Raw genomic sequence first — 18,489 nt, 5'->3', positions numbered from 1 at the left:
AGCACTTGATTATAACAGAAGATGCATGCTTCCTACACTTTGTCCTACTGCACAGCCCGTTTCTGTAACAGATCAAGTGTGTTGGCATCGCCGGCACTAAATAGGCCGGGGGCGGTACAAGCCGGGACTCGGCAAGGACGGAGGCTGACTATAATGAGAGAGGCAGCAAAATCCAAGGTCAGGGTCAGGCGTCAGCGTTCGATGGGCCAGCGCAGGAAGGGGTCTAAGATGAGCTTCCAGCAGGGCTCAACAGCGGGGAAAGAGGAGCCTCAGAGCGGAAGTTGCCCGAACAAATTCCGCATGTGGGCGGGCTTGGCTCACTGCGGAGGAAGCGGACGTGGCGGGGCCGGGGCTCGGGCGGCGGGGATGGCGGCGCAGCTCGGCCCGCACGAACTGCTGCATGTCTTCTCCTTCCTGGAAGCCCGCGACCTGCTGCGCGCCGCGCAGGTGAACAAGGTGAGCTCGGGTCGCCCCACCGCCGCTCTCCGCAGGCCGCGCCCTCCAGGAATTGGCTTTGCCGTCTGCTCCCTGGGCCCTTCCCCGGTTGCTTTCTTGACCACGCCCCTGTGGTGGATGTCAGCCGCCCAGCTCTCAAGGACTTGGTACAGGGCGACTAAATGCTTTTCCCTGCCAGATTGATTACTGAACGGTGACAGAAAAGACGCGGAAAATGTCTTTTTAATGTCTCTTCCAAGTACCTACTGCCTGCCTTGCATTTTAGTCTCTTCATTAAGTAAATCAATGTTCAAAGGTTAGGTACATCTTAAGTACAAATTAGGTACAAATTAAGTGCTTGAACACAGCACTTAATTTGTAGTTTCAAACCTGTTCGGTTTTAAAACTGAACCCACAGAAAGACACCAATACTGTTTATTCTAATCTTGTCAACTTTGCCAAAACCTTCAAACTGCAAGTATGCCACTCTTCAGACCTCAGAGGACCCAGAGTTGACATCGGGCAGTGAAGCTGAAGGTTCTAAATTTCAAGTATGCAGATAGAGCATCACCTAGTTGTTGTTATTTTTAGTTCTGGTGAATATGCCTAGGGCCTGGAGCTAACTGTGCACTACCAGCTGAGGGACTTGTGTCTGCCGCTGTAGTTTGATCAGTATCTCTGGCCACTTCTTCTCTTTGCTACACTGTAATACTTCTTGGGGCCTGTATTTTTTCTGTTGTATCTGTTGCCAAAACTTTGGGAGCTTGAGAACTTACCTCACATTGTATCAGTTTGTAATTGTACACCTTGTCCCTGACACACTCTGGAAAGAAAATAGAGGCTATGACTTCACCAGTCTGCCTAGAGCAGCTGTTTAACATCTCGGTTTATCAATTGTGAGGGCCAAAGGTACGTTTTAGGTTTAAGTTACTGTGCTAAGGAGATGTTTAGACAAAAATGCCCCCAACTTGCAAGCCCCACTTGTCTAAAGACAGATGACCTCCTGGAATGCTAGGGACTGTGCAAGTAAGAACTCAAGCCAGGTGTTTCCACCCCTGTAGGCGAGGTTGGTTGCCCCAGCTACACAGGATGTGCTTGACCACGTGCAGGCAGGAGGTACGCAGGCAGGAAGTATGTGAGGGATGTATGCTTGCTCCTGTTTGGACTAAGGTGGGAGGTGTGCAGTCTTGTGGGTGCTGCCGTTATAAGCCCGTGTCTAATGTAATCTGGTGCTTTACTCCAGAAATCCCAGTGTCTATCACCCTGGCCAGTATTAGATAAAGCTTGCTTCAAATTTGGCTCAAAACATTTAGTGGTCTTATTCTTGCCTGGTGGGCTTAATGTACCACATAGTAAACAAGTAAACAATCTACCTCCGGAAATGGGTTAATTAATTTGACCCGCAGTCTCAGGCCCCACTGAAAATGAGGGAAGCAGGGTCTGCTCCAGGTACCAAAGCCTGCTAAGGACCTGGCAGAATCTGTGAAATAGCTGGGTGAATTCTGTTCCCTGTTTAGAACTGGTGTGGCCTGATACTAAATCAGAGTAGGACATAAGCATAGGTGCCAGCTGCCAGCATACGGTCTCTGGCAGGGGAGGAAGAAAAGGGCACCTTGCCTCTTCCAGGTCCTTCTCAGACCAGAGAGCACCACGCAGTTCCAAGTCTCCAAGGGTAATTTTAATTATAGCTAGTAAATGACTGAGTTTCATGCCCACGTTTACGCATACAGAAACTGAGCATCACACAGTGGTTTATCAGCGCTGATGATGGTCAAGTGCAGGGCTTGAGTTGAGTGCCCAGCTGTTTTTGCATAAGTAGGCGGGATAGTTTGGTGACAGAGTTTGAAAAGGGTTCATTCTGCTCCTTGATACTGCCCTTCATGGTTATATAATCTACCCGTAAGTTATATGAGGTCAGTAATCTCTGTGCATTTAACAGAAGGCTCCTTAAAGGTGGCCAGTATTCATTCTGTGGAACATCACACGTTACATTCTCTACTTGACACACAAGATCCCATTTGGCTTTGAACTGGGAAGATGCTTAGATCTTTGCTGGTTTGATTTTGCAAAATTACAACATCATTACTGGATAAAAAGACTTCTCTCTCTTTCTTTTCTTCTTTCTCCTTTTTTCCTCCTCCTCCTCCTCCTTCTCCTCCTCCTCCCCCCCCTCCTTCCCTCCTTCTCCTGATAAGAATCTCATAGTTCAGGCTGGCCTAAAAATCCTCCTCATCCTGCATCCACCTCCCAAATGCAATAATTACAGGCGTGCAGTAGCACATTCAGCCATCTTAAGCTTTGTGCAGATAGCTCTGTGGCGGGAAGAGAGAGCAGGGCTCGCAGAGGTGCCCATCCTGGGTGACCGTTTCCACTTGACCATCTTGGCAACTCTAAGACATCCCTGTTGCCACAGCTCCACATAAGATGTCTGAAATCATTTCTAGTTCTCATAGCAAGAGATCTTACTTAAACACAGCTTGACCTTGTCACTCCCCTATTCAAAATGCTCAAGTAGCTTATCAGTGTTTTTGTGTGGAGACTCGGGAGTGAATCCACCCAACCAACTCCTTTCCCAACCAGACTCTCATGTTCTAACTGAGGCAAATTATTCAACTGTCCTTCTCATATTTATAGATTATTTGCATATCTAGTATGTTTCCCTACATTGCTTTAGAACAACTATCCAGTCTTTGAGTAGTCATTGTTTTTCCGAGCCTCTGGACCCTAGCCCACTGAAGCTCTTTTTTCATTTGGTGGTGTTTTGTTTGTTTGTTTGTTTGTTTGTTTTTGTTATTTATTCTTCTCATATATTACATCTGACTGCCGTTTCTTCTCCCACCTTTCCCCACTTCCCTTCTCCCCCAGATCCACTCACTCCCCCTCTTTTTCCCTTCTGAAAAGAGCAGGCCTCCCAGGGATATCAACTAAATATGGCATTCCAAGTTACAGTAAGACTAGGCACAAACCCTCATATCAAGTCTGGAAGAGGTGACCCAGTAGGAGGAAAAGGATACCAAGAGCAGGCAAAAGAGTCAGATACAGCCCCTGCTCCTAACACGAGGAGTCCCACAGGACGCCCAGCTGCACGACCGTAACATATACACAGAGGACTGGGCCAGACCCATGCAGGCTCAGTCTGTGAGCCCCAGTCAGCCCTGCTTAGGAGATACAGTGGGCTGTGGGAGGACTCAGGGACACCTCCAGCTCCTCCAGCCCCTCCTCCCCCTCTTCTGAAGGGTTCCTCAAGCTCTGCCTAATGTTTGGCCATGGGTCTCTGCATGTGCTCATATCAGTTACCGGATGGAGCCTTTATGATGACAGTTACACTGGGCTCTGGTCTGTTGTGGACTGGCTCATTTGGTGCTTTATTTTGTGTATTGTTTTCAATGCCCAGGCCGACCTGTGCTGAGTGCTGGGCTGGTTTTGGCTTTTGTCCTGTCCGTGGAGTTCAGCAGGCTAGGGTGCTAACTAGTTACTGACTGACCAATGCCATCTTTCCCCTCCTTATTCTAGGTGTGGAATGAGGTTTCAATGACCAAGGAACTGTGGAGGTGAGTGAAGAGGCAAGGGCGGTCCTGTAATGGAGAGGTGTCCCTGGAAGGACAGAGAAAGGATTATATCCCTGGTCCTTACCATGAGGAAACTCCTCTGTGGCTAATAGTCTAAGACTTTGTATCAGCAGGATTGCCAAACTCAACCGCCTGGATTCATTTCCTGTGGTTTGTCAGTATAACTAAATTACTTAAAAAAAAAAAAAAAAAGGGTTCAGGGCTGGAGAGATGGCTCAGAGGTTAAGACCACTTACTGCCCTTCCAGAGGATCCCCGTTCAATTCTCAGCACCCACGCTGTGAACTGGCATTTCACAACTATCTGTAACTCCAATTTCAGGGAACCTGTCACCCTTACGCCCATGCTCATATATATAACAATGCTCATATAACGTTGAATATGCTAACCCCCTCTAATTTATTCCTTCTTTGGAACGTATTATCCTTTTTATTTTATACTAAGATAAAGCTAACAGCAGCTGGGGGAGGGGCGGCAGACAAGTCCTCAGTTACCTCTGGCAGGTGGGCAGGAGCCTTGAGGGTCAGGTGGGAGTTGTATTTTGGTCACACTTAGTGAAAAACAACTGTTCAAACATGAAGCTTCAGCAGCCGAAGGGAGCCTTTTATTTGGAGTCCTGTGACCCCAAGAATCCTCAGTTATTTCAAGGCTATCTTAGCATATCTAGTCTTCAACACTGAACAGCACCATTCTGCTCGTTGCTTGTTAGTTCTTATACCTAATATTGACTGTAAAAACAACGTCAGCAGTTTTGAAGCAGACTGTCGTTGCTTCTGTCTGTTCTTGGAGGAACTGACTTTTAGTTAATTGTGGGTAATGCAGGTCCTGCCGAGCATGTGGCTCAGAGAGCTCGTCAAAATGAATGAGACTGGTACAGCTGCTGCTGAAGGCCTGGCATGATGGACACATTTATGAGGGGGAGATGCCAGGCCCAATCTTAAGAGTTTCCTTACATCACTTCTTATAAGCCGGGGCATTTCCCTGAGTGAAATATTGTTTCTGAGTAGTTAGAAGAAAATTCCTTTCACATCACCTACCTTCCTTGGACTATTACAGTCTTCTCTTACTTCTTTTCTTTTCTTTTCTTTTTTTTTTTTTTTTTTTTTTTTTTTTTTTTTTTTTTTTTTTTTTTGCTGTAATATCATGATTTTTCATTGTTGATAGTTGTCAATCCTATGCAGGTCTAACAAAATCATTCTGCAGCCCTTCCTGTCCAAGATGATACTCCCAGTACAGCAAAGGTTCAGAGAGCACATGCACCTCAATCCCATGCAGACAGTGGAATCCTGTGTGCCACACACTACAGTTCTTACACACTGAGTCGGACACGTGGGTGTGCATGGGTGCCTTGGTCAGGGTTTCTGTTGCTGTAACAAAATGCCATGGCCAGAAAGCAAGTTGGGAAGAAAAGAATTTATTTAGCTTCTGCATTGCTGTTTATCACTGGAGGAAGCCAAGACAAGAACTCAAACCGGGCAGGAGCTGATGCAGGGGCCACATGGAGGGAGCTGCTTACTGGCTTGCTTCCCATGGCTTCCTCAGCCTGTCTTCTTACAGAACCCACGACCACCAGCCCAAGGCTGGCACCACACACCATGGTCTGGGCCCTCCTGAACTGATCACTAATTGAGAAGATGCCTGACAGCTGGATCTCATGGAGGCCTTTCCTCAGCTGAGGCTCCCTCCTCCCTGATGACTATAGCTCGTGTCAAGTTGACACACAACCAGCCAGTACAGTGGGTATATAAGTTAGGAGAAGAGACACTCTGTAGTGATGGTGTCATAGGACTGTGAAGGGCATCTTTCCCATCTGACCACATTCTCCTCTTCCTGAAATGACTGATGCTGGGTGGCGGCAGAGGATTCTCAGCTTCAGTACATGCCAGTTCTGAAAGCTGCCCTCAGTAAGGCCTCCCCAGCCAGACTGCCACTGTCCTTGCACTCGACCCCTTGACCCCCGTAGAACTTCAGACAGTAGCTTGAATCCACATGAAGAAACAAACACCAGCAAAGGTAAAGGAAACTACGTAGAAACATAATTTCAAAGTAGTGTAAATGCCTTTTGTAATTTTTTCTCCTGTTGTGTAAAAGCAAGAAGCATAACCCACTCCCTGTGTCCAGCTCACTTCTCCTCAGCTGGGGTCTAACCCCACAGATCACACATGCTTCTCTTACACTTCTCACACGTACGTTTTCCTTTTTAAGACGATGTCCTTCTGTACAGCCCAAGCTAGCTCAGCCTCAGCAGTTCTCTTGCCTCAGTCACTCAGGTGCTAAAATGACAAGTGTGCATCTTTACACCGGCTTATGAAATCTCTTAATGGACCTAAGATGTAAGCAGATGTAACTTGTGACAAATAGTAAAGGAGGGAGGACAGAAATGGACACATACGAGCAAGTGTTTTATATACTCCTGAAAACTGACTGTGTATTAATCAAGGTGTTTCATACACTCCTGAAAATTAATTGTGTATTAATCAAAACTATACCTAAATATATCAAAATTCAAGTTAATCTTCAAGGCAGTCACTAAAAAGCAACTAAAAATATGGGGGAAGAAACGACAAAGAAATTGAAACAGTGCATAGACCACACTTACCACAAATGATGATAGTAGTGAAATGTGGGGGTGCAGCCTGTCTTTTGCTACTTAGTGGGGTTTTCCTTCTATCCGTCTCCACCCCTTTTCTTCCACCCTTTCACCCTCCTAAGAGAAAAAAAAAGGGATAGAGAGGAAAGCAGAAAGGTCCCTGAATAGAATCAGGGGCCAGAAAGGGGGCAACATTATCATTAGACTACTTCCTGCTGATTAGGGGTGTTGAGTTTTTGGGGGCAAGTTTCTTCTTTGCCATCGGTATATCTACAACTACTTAACAAATTGTGACCAACAACAACCCACCCACCCCTCAGGGCCATATCGTTTATATACCCTCAGGATTCCAAACATCACACAATCGCAGAAACTGTGCAGCTGGCAAAATCACACCGCTGCTAGAGCAGGAAGCAAATCATAGTCAGCTGCTTCGAAGCAGCACCATACCACCACTCCTGGGATTAAAACAAAAACATATTCCTATGATCTTTCTGTGCTTTTTTAAAGGATCCAAAACTCTCACTATATAGGGGGGAAAGGCTTAAGACAGGAGAGCATTAAAATAACAAAAATATGATTACACAACCTAATGAAAAGGCAAAGATCCACAGAACTGGCAAAGAAAATGGTCCAACTTAATACTGTATATATGAGATACATTTAGTTTTCGTTGTTGTTTTATTTTTTGTTAGAAGATTTGGAGATCAGATCAGTACCAGTGTGCATGCTTGGCAGGTTCTCTACATCTGAGCTATGTTCCCATCTCTGAGACACACTTTGGATTAAAAGACATAGTATATTGACAGTAAGAATTTGGAAGAAGGCATACATGCAAACAATAATGAAAAAAAGGCTAAATGACTAATGACATCAGACTGAGTAGACGTTGAGAGGAAACCTGTGAAGAAGTGTGTTATAAAATGATAAACAGGTGAGTCTTAAGGAGGCAGTATGGCCCCTGGAAACAAGCAACAGAATGGAAGGACAGACACAACTGAAAATGTAAATGGGCAGTTTGACACAGCTGGAGACTTTAAAAGTGGCATCTTGAATCCTAGTTCAGCATCTGTGTCCCCAAGAGCAGGATAGTGGTGAGCACCAGTTCCACAGGGCTGCCGTGAAGGGCAGTGTGTCCTATAAAAAGCAGGCATGGTTCGCATGTTCCCACTCATTTACTGTCAGTTTGACAGAGAAGAAAGTTGAGGCCTACTTGGGGACAGTGAGTGATCTATGGTTTGGAAGCCAGAATGAGGTGAGGCCAGAATCCAAAGCTAGACCTGCCTTCAAACCCCACGACTGCTGTACCCTCCCGAGCTTGTGTGTCTCTGTGTCAGGCAGCTGTGTCTGAGGCGCTGGGCCTCCTGCAAAGCCTTCCCAATGGTCGTGGGCACACAGACGTGGAAACAGTACTATTTCTGCCGGTCAGAGCTGGAGTTCCGTGTGGAATCCGGGCGGCCACAGGACTTCATCTGCAAAGCTATTTCTGGGCACACAGGTATGAACTGGGGAGTAGCTGTGTCGACCCCCACTGCCCACCTCTTGATCAAATCTCAGGGCACTTGGCATCTTAGCTAATGGCAAATGCAGGTCTTGTTGGATGTTATGTCATTTGTGGCTATATCACGGGAGGAAGGAATAAGTTATCTTCTTTTCAGAGTAAACTGCAATAGGACAAGCCAGGCCTCTGTAGTCATAACTGGGCCCTGCTCTCTGGAGTGGTCATCCATCAGCTGAATGGTTATAAGCTATTCCCTGTCTCTTCCGTGTCCCCTGAGCAAAGCACTTATTGTGTCCCTGAAACTGCAGAAGAAGAATGGCTGTGTCAGATCTGAGTCCGCCCATGCCTGTGCTCTCTTCCAGGAAAGATAGATGAGCTGGCCTACATCTCGCCCCACGAGTACCGCTTTGATGACAGGGCCAGGTCCGTGGTTTGCACTGTGTCTTCAGACTGTACTGTGCGTGCCTGGGATCTACGTGAGGTGAACTGCGCCCTGGGGAGGGAAGGATCCCTATCTTGTCCTTGGTTTGATTATCTTAATGCAGTGTAAGCACCCCATTTTGCAGATGAGAAATCTGAACTCTGGCATCAGCTGTCACCAGTCAGACATAGGGATAACAAGCACAGGGGCTTTTGAGACCTGAGTGTAACCGATCTTGTGTGACACTATGCTCTGCCTCCTCATGGAACAAGACCTTGCGGGGGCTGGGGGCTGTTGTGGCCCTGTTCCTGGGGTGATAGCTGCTTTGTCATTCCCCACATTCACTGCAGGCTGTGTAGTCATGGTCCTCCCTGCTGGAACTCCTGCTGCCACCTGGAGGTTCTGCCAGATGACAGCTTTTGGTCATCCCCAAGTGTGTGTGCGTGCCAACCTAGATAGCTTGCCTAGAATTTAAAACTTTGTTGCCTAGAATTTAAAACTTTGTTAGTACTTGTGCAGATGTAAAAACTAAAGACTTCACAATTTTTTTTTTCAGATGGGATCTCACTCTGTAGCGCGCACACACACAGTGAATAAGTAAATAATTTAAAAAGAAGACTTGACGGGTGGGCTTTCCGTAGTTCCCAGAAGAAAAGAGAGTGCCTCCCTGTATGGGCCAGCAGCATTTCCGTTAAACAACTAGACTGTAACATTTTGCTTCTTGTAGACCAGAATCTCTTTCAAAACTACTTAACTCAGCTGCTGGGACACAACAGGAGCCATATAGTAGCATACTGCAGTAATACTTGGTCATTAAATTTTTCTTTAAAGCCAAAATACAAAAATACCCAACGGCCCGTGGGGCTGCAGGGAAGCCATGATGTGCAGGTGGGCGCCATTCTCTCCAGCATGGGCCACCTTCAGGATGCCAGCAACCCTTCCTGCCGTTTGTCCTGGCTTCCCGACCTCAACACTGCTGGAGAGCAGACCTTGCTCCGTCTTCCTCCTTTAGGACTCAGTTTTTACCGCTGCTGCCAGGTAACACTGGCCCTTGCTTCCCGGGAGCACAGTGTTTGCGCGTGCTCTTTGGAGGTGACTGGCGGTGGGATCTGCAGTCCTCTCAGGAAAGGTTCTAACACAGCGGTTCGTGCCCCTTCCTCTCCCACCATATGCCATCTAAGGACACGAGAACCTTCACCACATACCAAACTTGCCTACGCCTTGACCATGGACTTTTTTAGCTCCAGAAATGTGAGAAAATCCATTTCTATGCGTCACAAATTGTTCCATCTGAGACCTTAGGCCTTTTGTTACAGCAGCCCATGGCTTTTCTCATGTAGTCTCTGCCCTGACGGTTCCTCTGTGTGCTTTACAGGATCTTGTGTAGCTCAGGCTAGCCTTAGACTTCCCCAGTGTTGGCATTTCATGCATGTGCCACCCACTGTTGGCGTTTCTGTTTTTGTGCCTTGAGCTTCTAAAACAAAAATGGCAGGCTGGGAGTTCAGCTCAAGGAGACAGCACCTGCCTCGCCTGTGTGAGACTTGGGGTTCAAGTCCTAGTGTTAGAGGGGGAAAGTCACTTCACTTTAAATAAACAATAACAACAACTAGTAATAATAACTAGTCAGTTCAAATCAATGGTCTCCATCCCTTTCTTTTAATCCTTGAAATTAACAGTGTTAACAGTTTGGCCTTCCTCCAGCCTTTTTCTCTGGCTTTTGATACAGGTTGGATTTTGTGCTGTAGCTCTGGCTGGCCTAGAACTTAAGGTAGTCTTCCTGCTCTTTCCTCCCTGTCCCTGGAATTGCAGTCCTGAGGTACCATGCCTGGATTATTTGCCTTGGTTTCATGATGGTAATTTCCATCCATCTACATCCAGATACAGGATCCTTTAAGCATTTTTTTGAAGGTTTGCTGTTCATGTATGTATGTGTTCGCCTTTTTATTCAGTCCAGGACTCCAGCTCATCAAATGATATCACCTCAGCTAACCTAATCTAGAAACTCCCTCTCACGGGTGGGCTCTGTGTGCCATGGAGCCCAGTAGAGGGTAGGTCCAGGTAAACCTATGCCGACTGATGAAAATAAGATGTATCCTATGTTAATTTTGTTGTTGCCAGGGCACAGAGATCTGGTCCAGTCCTGTGCAGCCTGCTCCTCTGGTGACTTTGGTGGCCTATCCTCAGCTGCAGCTGGTTGTCACAGTGGACGTAGAGGGCTTGATCATGGGGTGGAAAGCAGAGACCGGGGCGGAGTGGGCTTCCTTCAGCTTACCAGCCTCCTGTTCGTCAATGGAGACCTGTGACCACCCAGATGGCCCCTTCCTGCTGGTGAGTGACCCTGCTCTCAGGAGCCCCTCAGGGCTTAACTATAACCACCTCTTGGTTTAGGCCACTGTGGGGACTGGAGTCGGGATCCCTCCTTTTTGCCCACCATGTGGAATGCTGGTTCCCCTGTCCTTCAGAGACTTCTGTGTGGCATCAGCCTTTCTCTGGAGCCTCTCCTGTAGTGGGAACCTGCTGTGTGGAGCCCCTGTGGTTTTGTAGACACATGCCCTTGCTTTCTGTGTGCTGACTGGTGCTGGAGTTTCTTCTGCCTGTGGTTTTTCTCCACTCCTTCTTTCCTACCAGCTTGTTGTGAGGTGCGCCGCTCCTGACCTTCAAGAGCGGGGCTGCTTCCATCATGTGCTTTCGTGCCTGCACTGAAGTTCCAGAACGCCTTCTTTTCAGTTAGACAGTGTCTAGCCTTTCTGTTGTCTGTCGTTCCTTCAAAGGCTGTCCCTCCAGGGTTGTGGTGGGTTAAATTCAGGCTCCCTCTCCTCTCTCAGGACCCCAGGGTAGTACCATTTTGAACAGGGTCCCTGATGCAGTGCCTGGACACTGTCCTCTGTGTCATGCAGTGACAGAACAAGAGCCTGTGTAGTGCTGACTTGCCCACTGGGGAAATCATGCTGTCACCCCAACCTGCAGCTGGCCGTGAGGGTAAGATAGGTGGTCCTCGCCAGGGTGGAGCCTCTCCATCTTCATGGTGCCCGGCTGCTCTTCTTCCTCCACACTTCCCAGCTGTTGTCACTCTGAGCTTAGAATGTGGCTGTTCCTATTCTCTCGTCCTTCACCAGGTCACATGCAGGCTGCCCAGTTGGGTCAGGCACCTTACCCAGAGGTGTTAAAATGTTTGTTTTTCTACATATTAAGTGGTACTGTGCTTTGAACTGGTTATGGAGTTTGCTGGTTCATGTACATATATATAGATAGGGTCTAGGCAGAAGCACACACTGAAGCAGTAACTGTAGTAACATTTGTACTCGGGCAGAGCTTTCCGACTTTGAAAACCTTTTCTTTTGACTTTTTAACTTGCCTTAAGTGTGAGAGGAAACATTTTAAATGCCAGACACGCAGGCAGACTGCTTCTGTCTAGACTGGAAGGGGTGGCAGAAGGTCAGATGCCAAGGTCCTTCCGGAGGCTTGCTCTGAAGACTTACATTGCTGTGGGCCATGCCTGCCATTGGGGATGGGAACACAGCTCCATGGGAAAATGATGGCACTCCTCATTGTTACTTTCTCTCTCTTCCAGGTAGCCTGTGCTGAAGGGAGCCTCTATACTCTGACAGTACCGCAGCTGCAAATGGTCTCCAAGGTAGCCACATTTCCTCGTGCCTCTGTGAGCCTCTCGTGCTCACCTGACCAACAGTGGGTGTTTGTGTCTGCACAAGGCTCAGACGTGGGCCCCAAGGTCAGTGCCTGCGGATGGATCCCTGTCCACAATAAACGTATTGCAGTGGGAGGTGGCTAGGGAGCCTGGGTCCTGAGGCTGCAGGCTGCAGGTTCTTAGGCCATCCCAGGGCCAAGCCCTGCAGCGAGGCAGGGGTGCACCTCTCCCCTGCAGGAAGCCCAACCCCTGCTACCCTCTGCTCTTTCCTGTCTGCTGTGAGCTAGAAGGGCCAGCTCTCTGCTGGGGAGGGCAGTCAGTTCTGAACGGGTTCAGGCTTGGCCAGCTCCATCAGGATGGTCCTAAAGCGCCGTCTGGTATGCTGAGGACGGGGAAGAGATGAGGGAGTGGTGAGGCCCGATGCAGATGCTGGGGAAGAGGGAATTTGATGTGTGGGGGTGCCCTTCGACCCTGCCTCCTGCACCATGGTAAGGAGGAATGCCCTGCAAGTCACAAAGTCCTGACCATGACCCGCTTCATAGGCACAGAGATGTCCAGTCATGTGCCAGGACCTAACCTAAAAGTTAGACCACAGAAAGAAGAGTTAGTGGAACGTAGAGAGAGACCTAGTAGCCGGGGAAGAAGGTCACTAGGGAATAGCAGTTGGGTACAGAGGACACGGGATGCTGCAAACCACAGCCTAAAACGGGGACATGGACAGCCCTGTCAGTCTAAAGTGTGGGTACGTGGGCAGCCAGCTGTGTAGACAGTCCTGCCAGAGGCTGAGGTCAGCTTGGGGCTGGAGGCTTTGGGGAACCCCAGGCCCCTCACCACACTGTGACCATACAAGGGTGTCTCCCCAGCTCTTCTACACTCAGCCCCTGCTACTCCCATCAGAAGACGGACTTCCTGTCTCCACCACTGTCCCGGTCAGGCTGAGCTCCAGAGCCTGCTGGGCTCCTGACGAGGCGGCCAGGCTGATGGTGCTGCACAGGGATGATGGCGGCATGCACCTGGCGATCACTACCTTCGAGTTAAAGACCAGCAAGTCCAGGGGCAGAGTGAGCATCCTGGGTAAGGTCCCCGTGCTGGCACAGCCTGCAGTTGGTGCTTCAGGACAGGCTTCTCTCAGTTCCTCTAGGACATGTTCTCTTCCCTTCCAGGGAAGTAGAGGCAGAGTGTCCTGGAAGCTTTGCTGTGTGATTTCACATACTGGGTGGTGGAGTGCTTAGTACTAAGTGCTTAGTAGTTAGTACTATTGCTTAGTCCCAAGCTTCACAAGTAAATTCCACACCTGTGGTCCTCTCCTGTGTGGGCGGCAGCACCCCAGCATTTTGCTGCTGCTAGGCTGGGTTTTAGGGGTCTAAACGACTGGGTCAGGAGCAGGGCAGAGCCATACACTTTTCACTGTGCTCTGGGTCATCAGGTGAGGCACATAGCCACGCCCGAGAAGCAACCTGTGTGTTTTTATTCTTCCAAGCACAACAGCTGGCCAGCTTCCCCTTGCCGGACAACTTGACTCCTCACCTCATGCAGGGCCACGGCTCCCAAGTGATCCTGCTGGCCTCCAGGTCGGAGCTGGTGCTGTTCACCATCCATGGCCTGCAGCTGGTGGCCTTCCAGGACCACCAGAAGCCCATTACGTCTATGTGGGTGGTGAGTGGCCCTTCCTGCCCGAGGCATGCTTTCTGCTCCAGGGAAGCCACAGCCCTGCCTCACTTGACTTCATTTCAAGGATCTGAACTGTGTCATCACCTCTGCCTTGGACCTGTCGCTGCGTGTCTATGTGTGGAATAAGGAGAACACATCTCCTGTCCTCAAGAGCTGCTATCATTTGCTTGGAGGATCTCACAGATGGGCCAGGTAATTGGCTCTTCTGTCCTGTGTCTGTAGAGTGAAAAAGCATGAACAAGTCTTGTCATGTTGCCCAGGCTGGCCTCGAACTTCCAGCATCGTGATCTTCCCATCTCATTCTCCTGAACAGCTGAGAATGGATGTGCAAATCACATCTTCTCAAAGGAACAACTCTAAAGGAACTGGTGGGAGGGTGTCTGTAAGTGTGGCCCCATTAACAGGCTCTCAAGATGAGCCCCTGTGCACATCCTGTTTCTTTTTCTGCTAACAATCAAAAAGCCACAAATGGCATTTCCAGCTCTCACTGTGCACTGTAGGTTGTCTCCTCTATTGTACAAAACCAGCCCATGCTGGTATTATCCCCAGTTTTCAAGTTAAGTATATGAAAGGCTTATTAAATGTCTTATGCATCGTCTGCAGAGAACAGGTGTCAAAACCAGGGTTAGACCTTGAAAAGACACTGTAAGAAACAGTTGGTCCTGGGAGCTTTCACGGGCACTTGCCTTTGACCACTGATGGATTCACTGCACATTCCCCCTGATGTCTCTCACAGCACTAGGATCTCTGTGGTTTAGGCAGCTCTGCCAGGGGGACCTGACATGACCTTCCCACTGAAGAATGGAACAGTGTTTTCCAGGCATGGCAGAGGGCTAGATAGAGCTGGGAAGGTACAAGCTGGGCCGCACCTTCATGTTTCCATGCAAACATTTGCCTCCATTCCAAGGGTAACACCTGGTGTGTCCTTCTTTGTAGTGGATTTACCCATGTGAAAAGCGACAGCGTGAGCATCGCCGGGGTGGAAGCCAGAAGCACCGGAACAAGTATTCTGAGGTCGTATTGCTACAGAGTTCACCTTAGCGCCACCAGCTGAAGCTGCTCTCACCTTGGGTGCATGCAGACTCTACCAAAGATTTGTCACCTTTGGGGAAAGAGCCACTGAGAGCTGTATTCTCGCAGGAGCCAGTGAAGTAGTTTCTATTGCCTGTGTTTCACTGTCCTGCCCCGAGAAACAAAGGAGAGTAAGTACCATCTCTGAGGCTTCTCAGGTGCTGGTCACACACAGTGGACTGTTTGTGGTAGTGCCACACAGCCTGCTGGCTTGCAGTGTCAGGATCGCTGCAGAGTTGTTTTTGTTATGGAGAGTGTCATTAAAATATCTTTGTCTGCCTGTGCTGTGTTGTACTGTAGACACACACTCATGCACAGACTTTGCTGTCACTGGAATGAGTTCTGTGAGACCATCTCAAAACCTCAAGGGCACCAGCAAAGCAGAACGAAGACGGCAGCTTTAGAGTTGATCAGCATGTGAGCCTTGCTGGGTGAGTGGTTGTGCCATGGGTTTCTTAATTACAAGCAGTGTGTTCTGGCAGTTAACCACCGAAACCAAAAGCGGAACTTGGTAGAAGTCAATAGAGCATCTCACTTTCGAAGGGAGAGCTGCAGAACCAAGATGGATCGAGGCAGCATGGGCAGTAGCCAATTCAGGTTGTGTTCTCTGCTACCACTGAGCAGCTTCTAGCCGCCTCCATGGAAAACACGTCTCAGCTGTTCCTGGGAGAGAGGTGGGGGCGGGGAGCAATATGTGTGTCCATGCTCCTCTGACATCCCATCTTGGGGTCTCAGGGGTCACAAGTCCACACACAGGAAGGAGGAGCCTGATTTCTTCATGTGCAGGAGGTACCTCTAACAAAGACTCACACAATGGAGAGTTTTCTATCTTGAGGAATTTTTCATTATTTTTGAAGAATAAAGACAGGAACTTCAGACTGTTTTGTAACGGAAGTTTTAGTTTCTTTGTAAACTCAGTTATGTTGTGTAAATATGCTTTTGTCTTAATCCCAAGTGTGGGGTTTTTGTTGGCCTATAGTTTATCCACAGCTGATACCTGTCTTGTTTGGGACATGGCCTTTGACAGCTGGTAATGGCCTGCCTTGTGTGGCACAGAGAGGGGTGTGGTCTGAGGATATAAATATGAGCACCTAGAGAGAAGAGTGGTCTGTGGTGGTGGCATGTGGTGAGGGACACTTTAGAGAGATGGATGGTATGGTGGCTTAGAGCAGACAAACTGAGAGAAACACTTCAGGGCACAGCAGCCTGTAGGAGCCTGCTGGCTGCATTTGCTGTTGACAGAGATTGGTATAGCCCTAAAAGAACCCATTACCCCTAAACAGCCCGGAGAAATAAAGGGGGTCTGCGCCCCTCTCCCCACTAACCCTCTCTTTCCTACTTAGGGTTGAGGAGCTGGAAGAGACTTAAAAAAAATAGCTTAAAAACGAGTACCACATTGCTTTGCCTAATATCTGAGTGCACCTGTTTCTTACATTAAGCCTTTAGCAACAGTGTACATGCCATAAATAACCATGGCCACATAGGACACGGATGATTCCATAAGAGTTCCTGCTCTGAAGCTGCCAGTGGGAGTCCTCACCTGCCCCCACACAGTTCTATATGATGTTCTAACTCATGACCTAAGAATGAAAGTAAAGAGGACAGAGCCATCCCTAGATGGCAGTGGGGAAAAGGGTGGAGATGAAACCAGCAGACACAGCTACCATGGCCCAGCAAGAAAGAGAGCTGCCATGTTGTAAAGATGATGGGAAGATTCTGACCAGATGGAGACACTGTGGGCACGTTCTAGTTACAGGTGCTCTTAGAGGCAGCATCCTCAGGACACAGACGGATTCCTGTTAAATTCCCTCCTTGGGAAAGGGTCCGCTCTAACATGAGGGACATGCAAGGCTCCTACCCAAACAGCCCACAGACAAGCATGTAAAGCTCTATGAGCCTGCCTTCTGCAAACCAAGGAGTCAAGCCTAGTACCACAGGCTCATGACCTCTGCCATTTTGAAAGTTGAGCCTAGTCTACTGAGTGAGTTTAAGCAAAGCCTAACCCACTTACACTGTCTCAAAATAAAAAGTAAAATGAAGGCTAGAGATGGATATCACTTTAGTGCTGCAGAGCACTTGCCTAATTTGTGGGGCCCTGGGTTTAAGTCTTGGTGATATAAAAAAAAAAATTGAAGAACTATATAAAAGCTGTTATAAAAACTGTATAAAAGTTTGTATGCTTCTAAGTATTATGTTATAAATGTTATCTGGAGGTGATAATATAGAACTTTTAAAACATGAACAAGTTCTAAAAATGTTGCACTCTTCTATACAGTGTTTTAGAAACCTAATAAAGGTGTTAGAATTACTAAGAAAAACTCAGCAACAGTGGTAAAAGCAACCCACAAATGAGAGTCTGTGTACCAGTGATAAGATGAAAAGCATCCTGTTCACAGGAACAGTAGAATTTCCAGAAGGAAAACAGAGACTTTCCAGGACAAAGTCATTATTTCATGTTCTCAGGTCAAGTACTGACAGTATTGCTATATTTTTTTAACATGGAAAAAAAAAAAGATTCTAAAAAATATATCTGGAGCTACAACTAGTCAAGACAGTCCTGTAGAAACAAGAGTTAGAGAATGGGATAGAGCCGCCCTGTGAGATACAAAGGAAAAGTAAACTTGGATAATTAAATAATGATTGGTCGGTCATACAGCAGAATAGAAGGTCACCAAATAGCATGAGGATTTAGAAACTTACACACAGTAGGTAAGGTTTTGAGTGGTGTGTGGGGAGCAAAGCTGAAGAGACTTTGCCCCAGTGCGTGGAGTTGGATCTTCCCACATGTCAACACATTAGAATTCCTCAAATGGAAAAAGTCAAAAGGAAAGTCACAGACAAAATTGGAACCGGGTGTCAGAGTTACTGATAACCCATGGCAGAATCTCTAGTTCCTGCCCCCCACTCTTGTCATATAAAGGAAGCACACTTCTCTCTACTGGGTCTTGTGACATCGAAAGACTTACTTATACATGGTGTATTTTGTATGAGAATGCATGCTTTTAGAATTGTTATGGACATGAAACTTGCAGGGATAAGAGTTTCTTATTGCTCACATGAACAACAAACTGGAAAGCAGCCAAATTAAATTGCTGATTTTCAATAAAAAGTGACATACAGAGACATTGTATGGAGCAAAGAGTGACATCATCCACAGAGATAACTTCTTCCTCATCACATATGCTGCAAGCTAGATGTACCCTCCCTCCCTTAAGTCTCCAAAGTCCAGTCAACACAAATGTCCTGGCTGGTTTTGTGTGTCAGCTTGACACAAGCTACAATCATCAGAGAGGAAATGCCTCCATGAGACCCAGCTATAAGGCATTTGCTCAATTAGTGATCAGTGGAGGAGGGTCCAGACCACAGTGGCCCTGCAAGGGGGTAGGTGGGTGGTCCTGGGTTCTATAAGAAATCAGGCTTAGCCAGCCAGGGAAGCCAATAAGAAATACCCCTCCACAGCCTCTGCTTCAGTGCCAGCCTCCAGGTTCCTTTCCTGTCCTGAATTCCCCCAATGATGACCAGCAATGTGGAAGTGTAAGCTGAATAAAGCCTTTTCTCTACAACTTGCTTTTTCAGTCATGGTGTT

The 18,489-nt window shown here is 47.8% G+C and overlaps 1 protein-coding gene across 3 annotated transcripts; it reads left to right on the top strand.

The window, feature by feature from the left end:
• Positions 1-324: 324 nt before the first annotated feature.
• LOC129667488 (F-box/WD repeat-containing protein 12-like) lies at positions 325-18,466 on the top strand. Of its 3 annotated transcripts, XM_055595153.1 has the most exons (10): positions 325-456; positions 3,949-3,986; positions 7,931-8,091; positions 8,457-8,575; positions 10,634-10,843; positions 12,087-12,245; positions 13,025-13,235; positions 13,642-13,817; positions 13,897-14,024; positions 14,769-18,466. In XM_055595153.1, the coding sequence occupies exons 1-10, from the start codon at positions 367-369 to the stop codon at positions 14,884-14,886; spliced, it is 1,410 nt and encodes a 469-aa protein (XP_055451128.1). In that variant the 5' UTR covers positions 325-366; the 3' UTR covers positions 14,887-18,466. The 3 variants fall into 3 exon arrangements, with proteins under 3 accessions (XP_055451128.1, XP_055451130.1, XP_055451129.1); XM_055595155.1 differs by lacking the exon at positions 3,949-3,986 and having other exon boundaries at positions 392-456; XM_055595154.1 differs by lacking the exon at positions 325-456 and having other exon boundaries at positions 7,935-8,091.
• Positions 18,467-18,489: the final 23 nt, after the last annotated feature.

Source organism: Psammomys obesus, unplaced genomic scaffold, assembly GCF_907164565.1.
Source record: "Psammomys obesus unplaced genomic scaffold, mPsaObe1.curated_primary_1811, whole genome shotgun sequence".
Classification (NCBI taxonomy): domain Eukaryota; kingdom Metazoa; phylum Chordata; class Mammalia; order Rodentia; family Muridae; genus Psammomys; species Psammomys obesus.
This window is presented reverse-complemented; position numbering and strand designations above follow the sequence as displayed.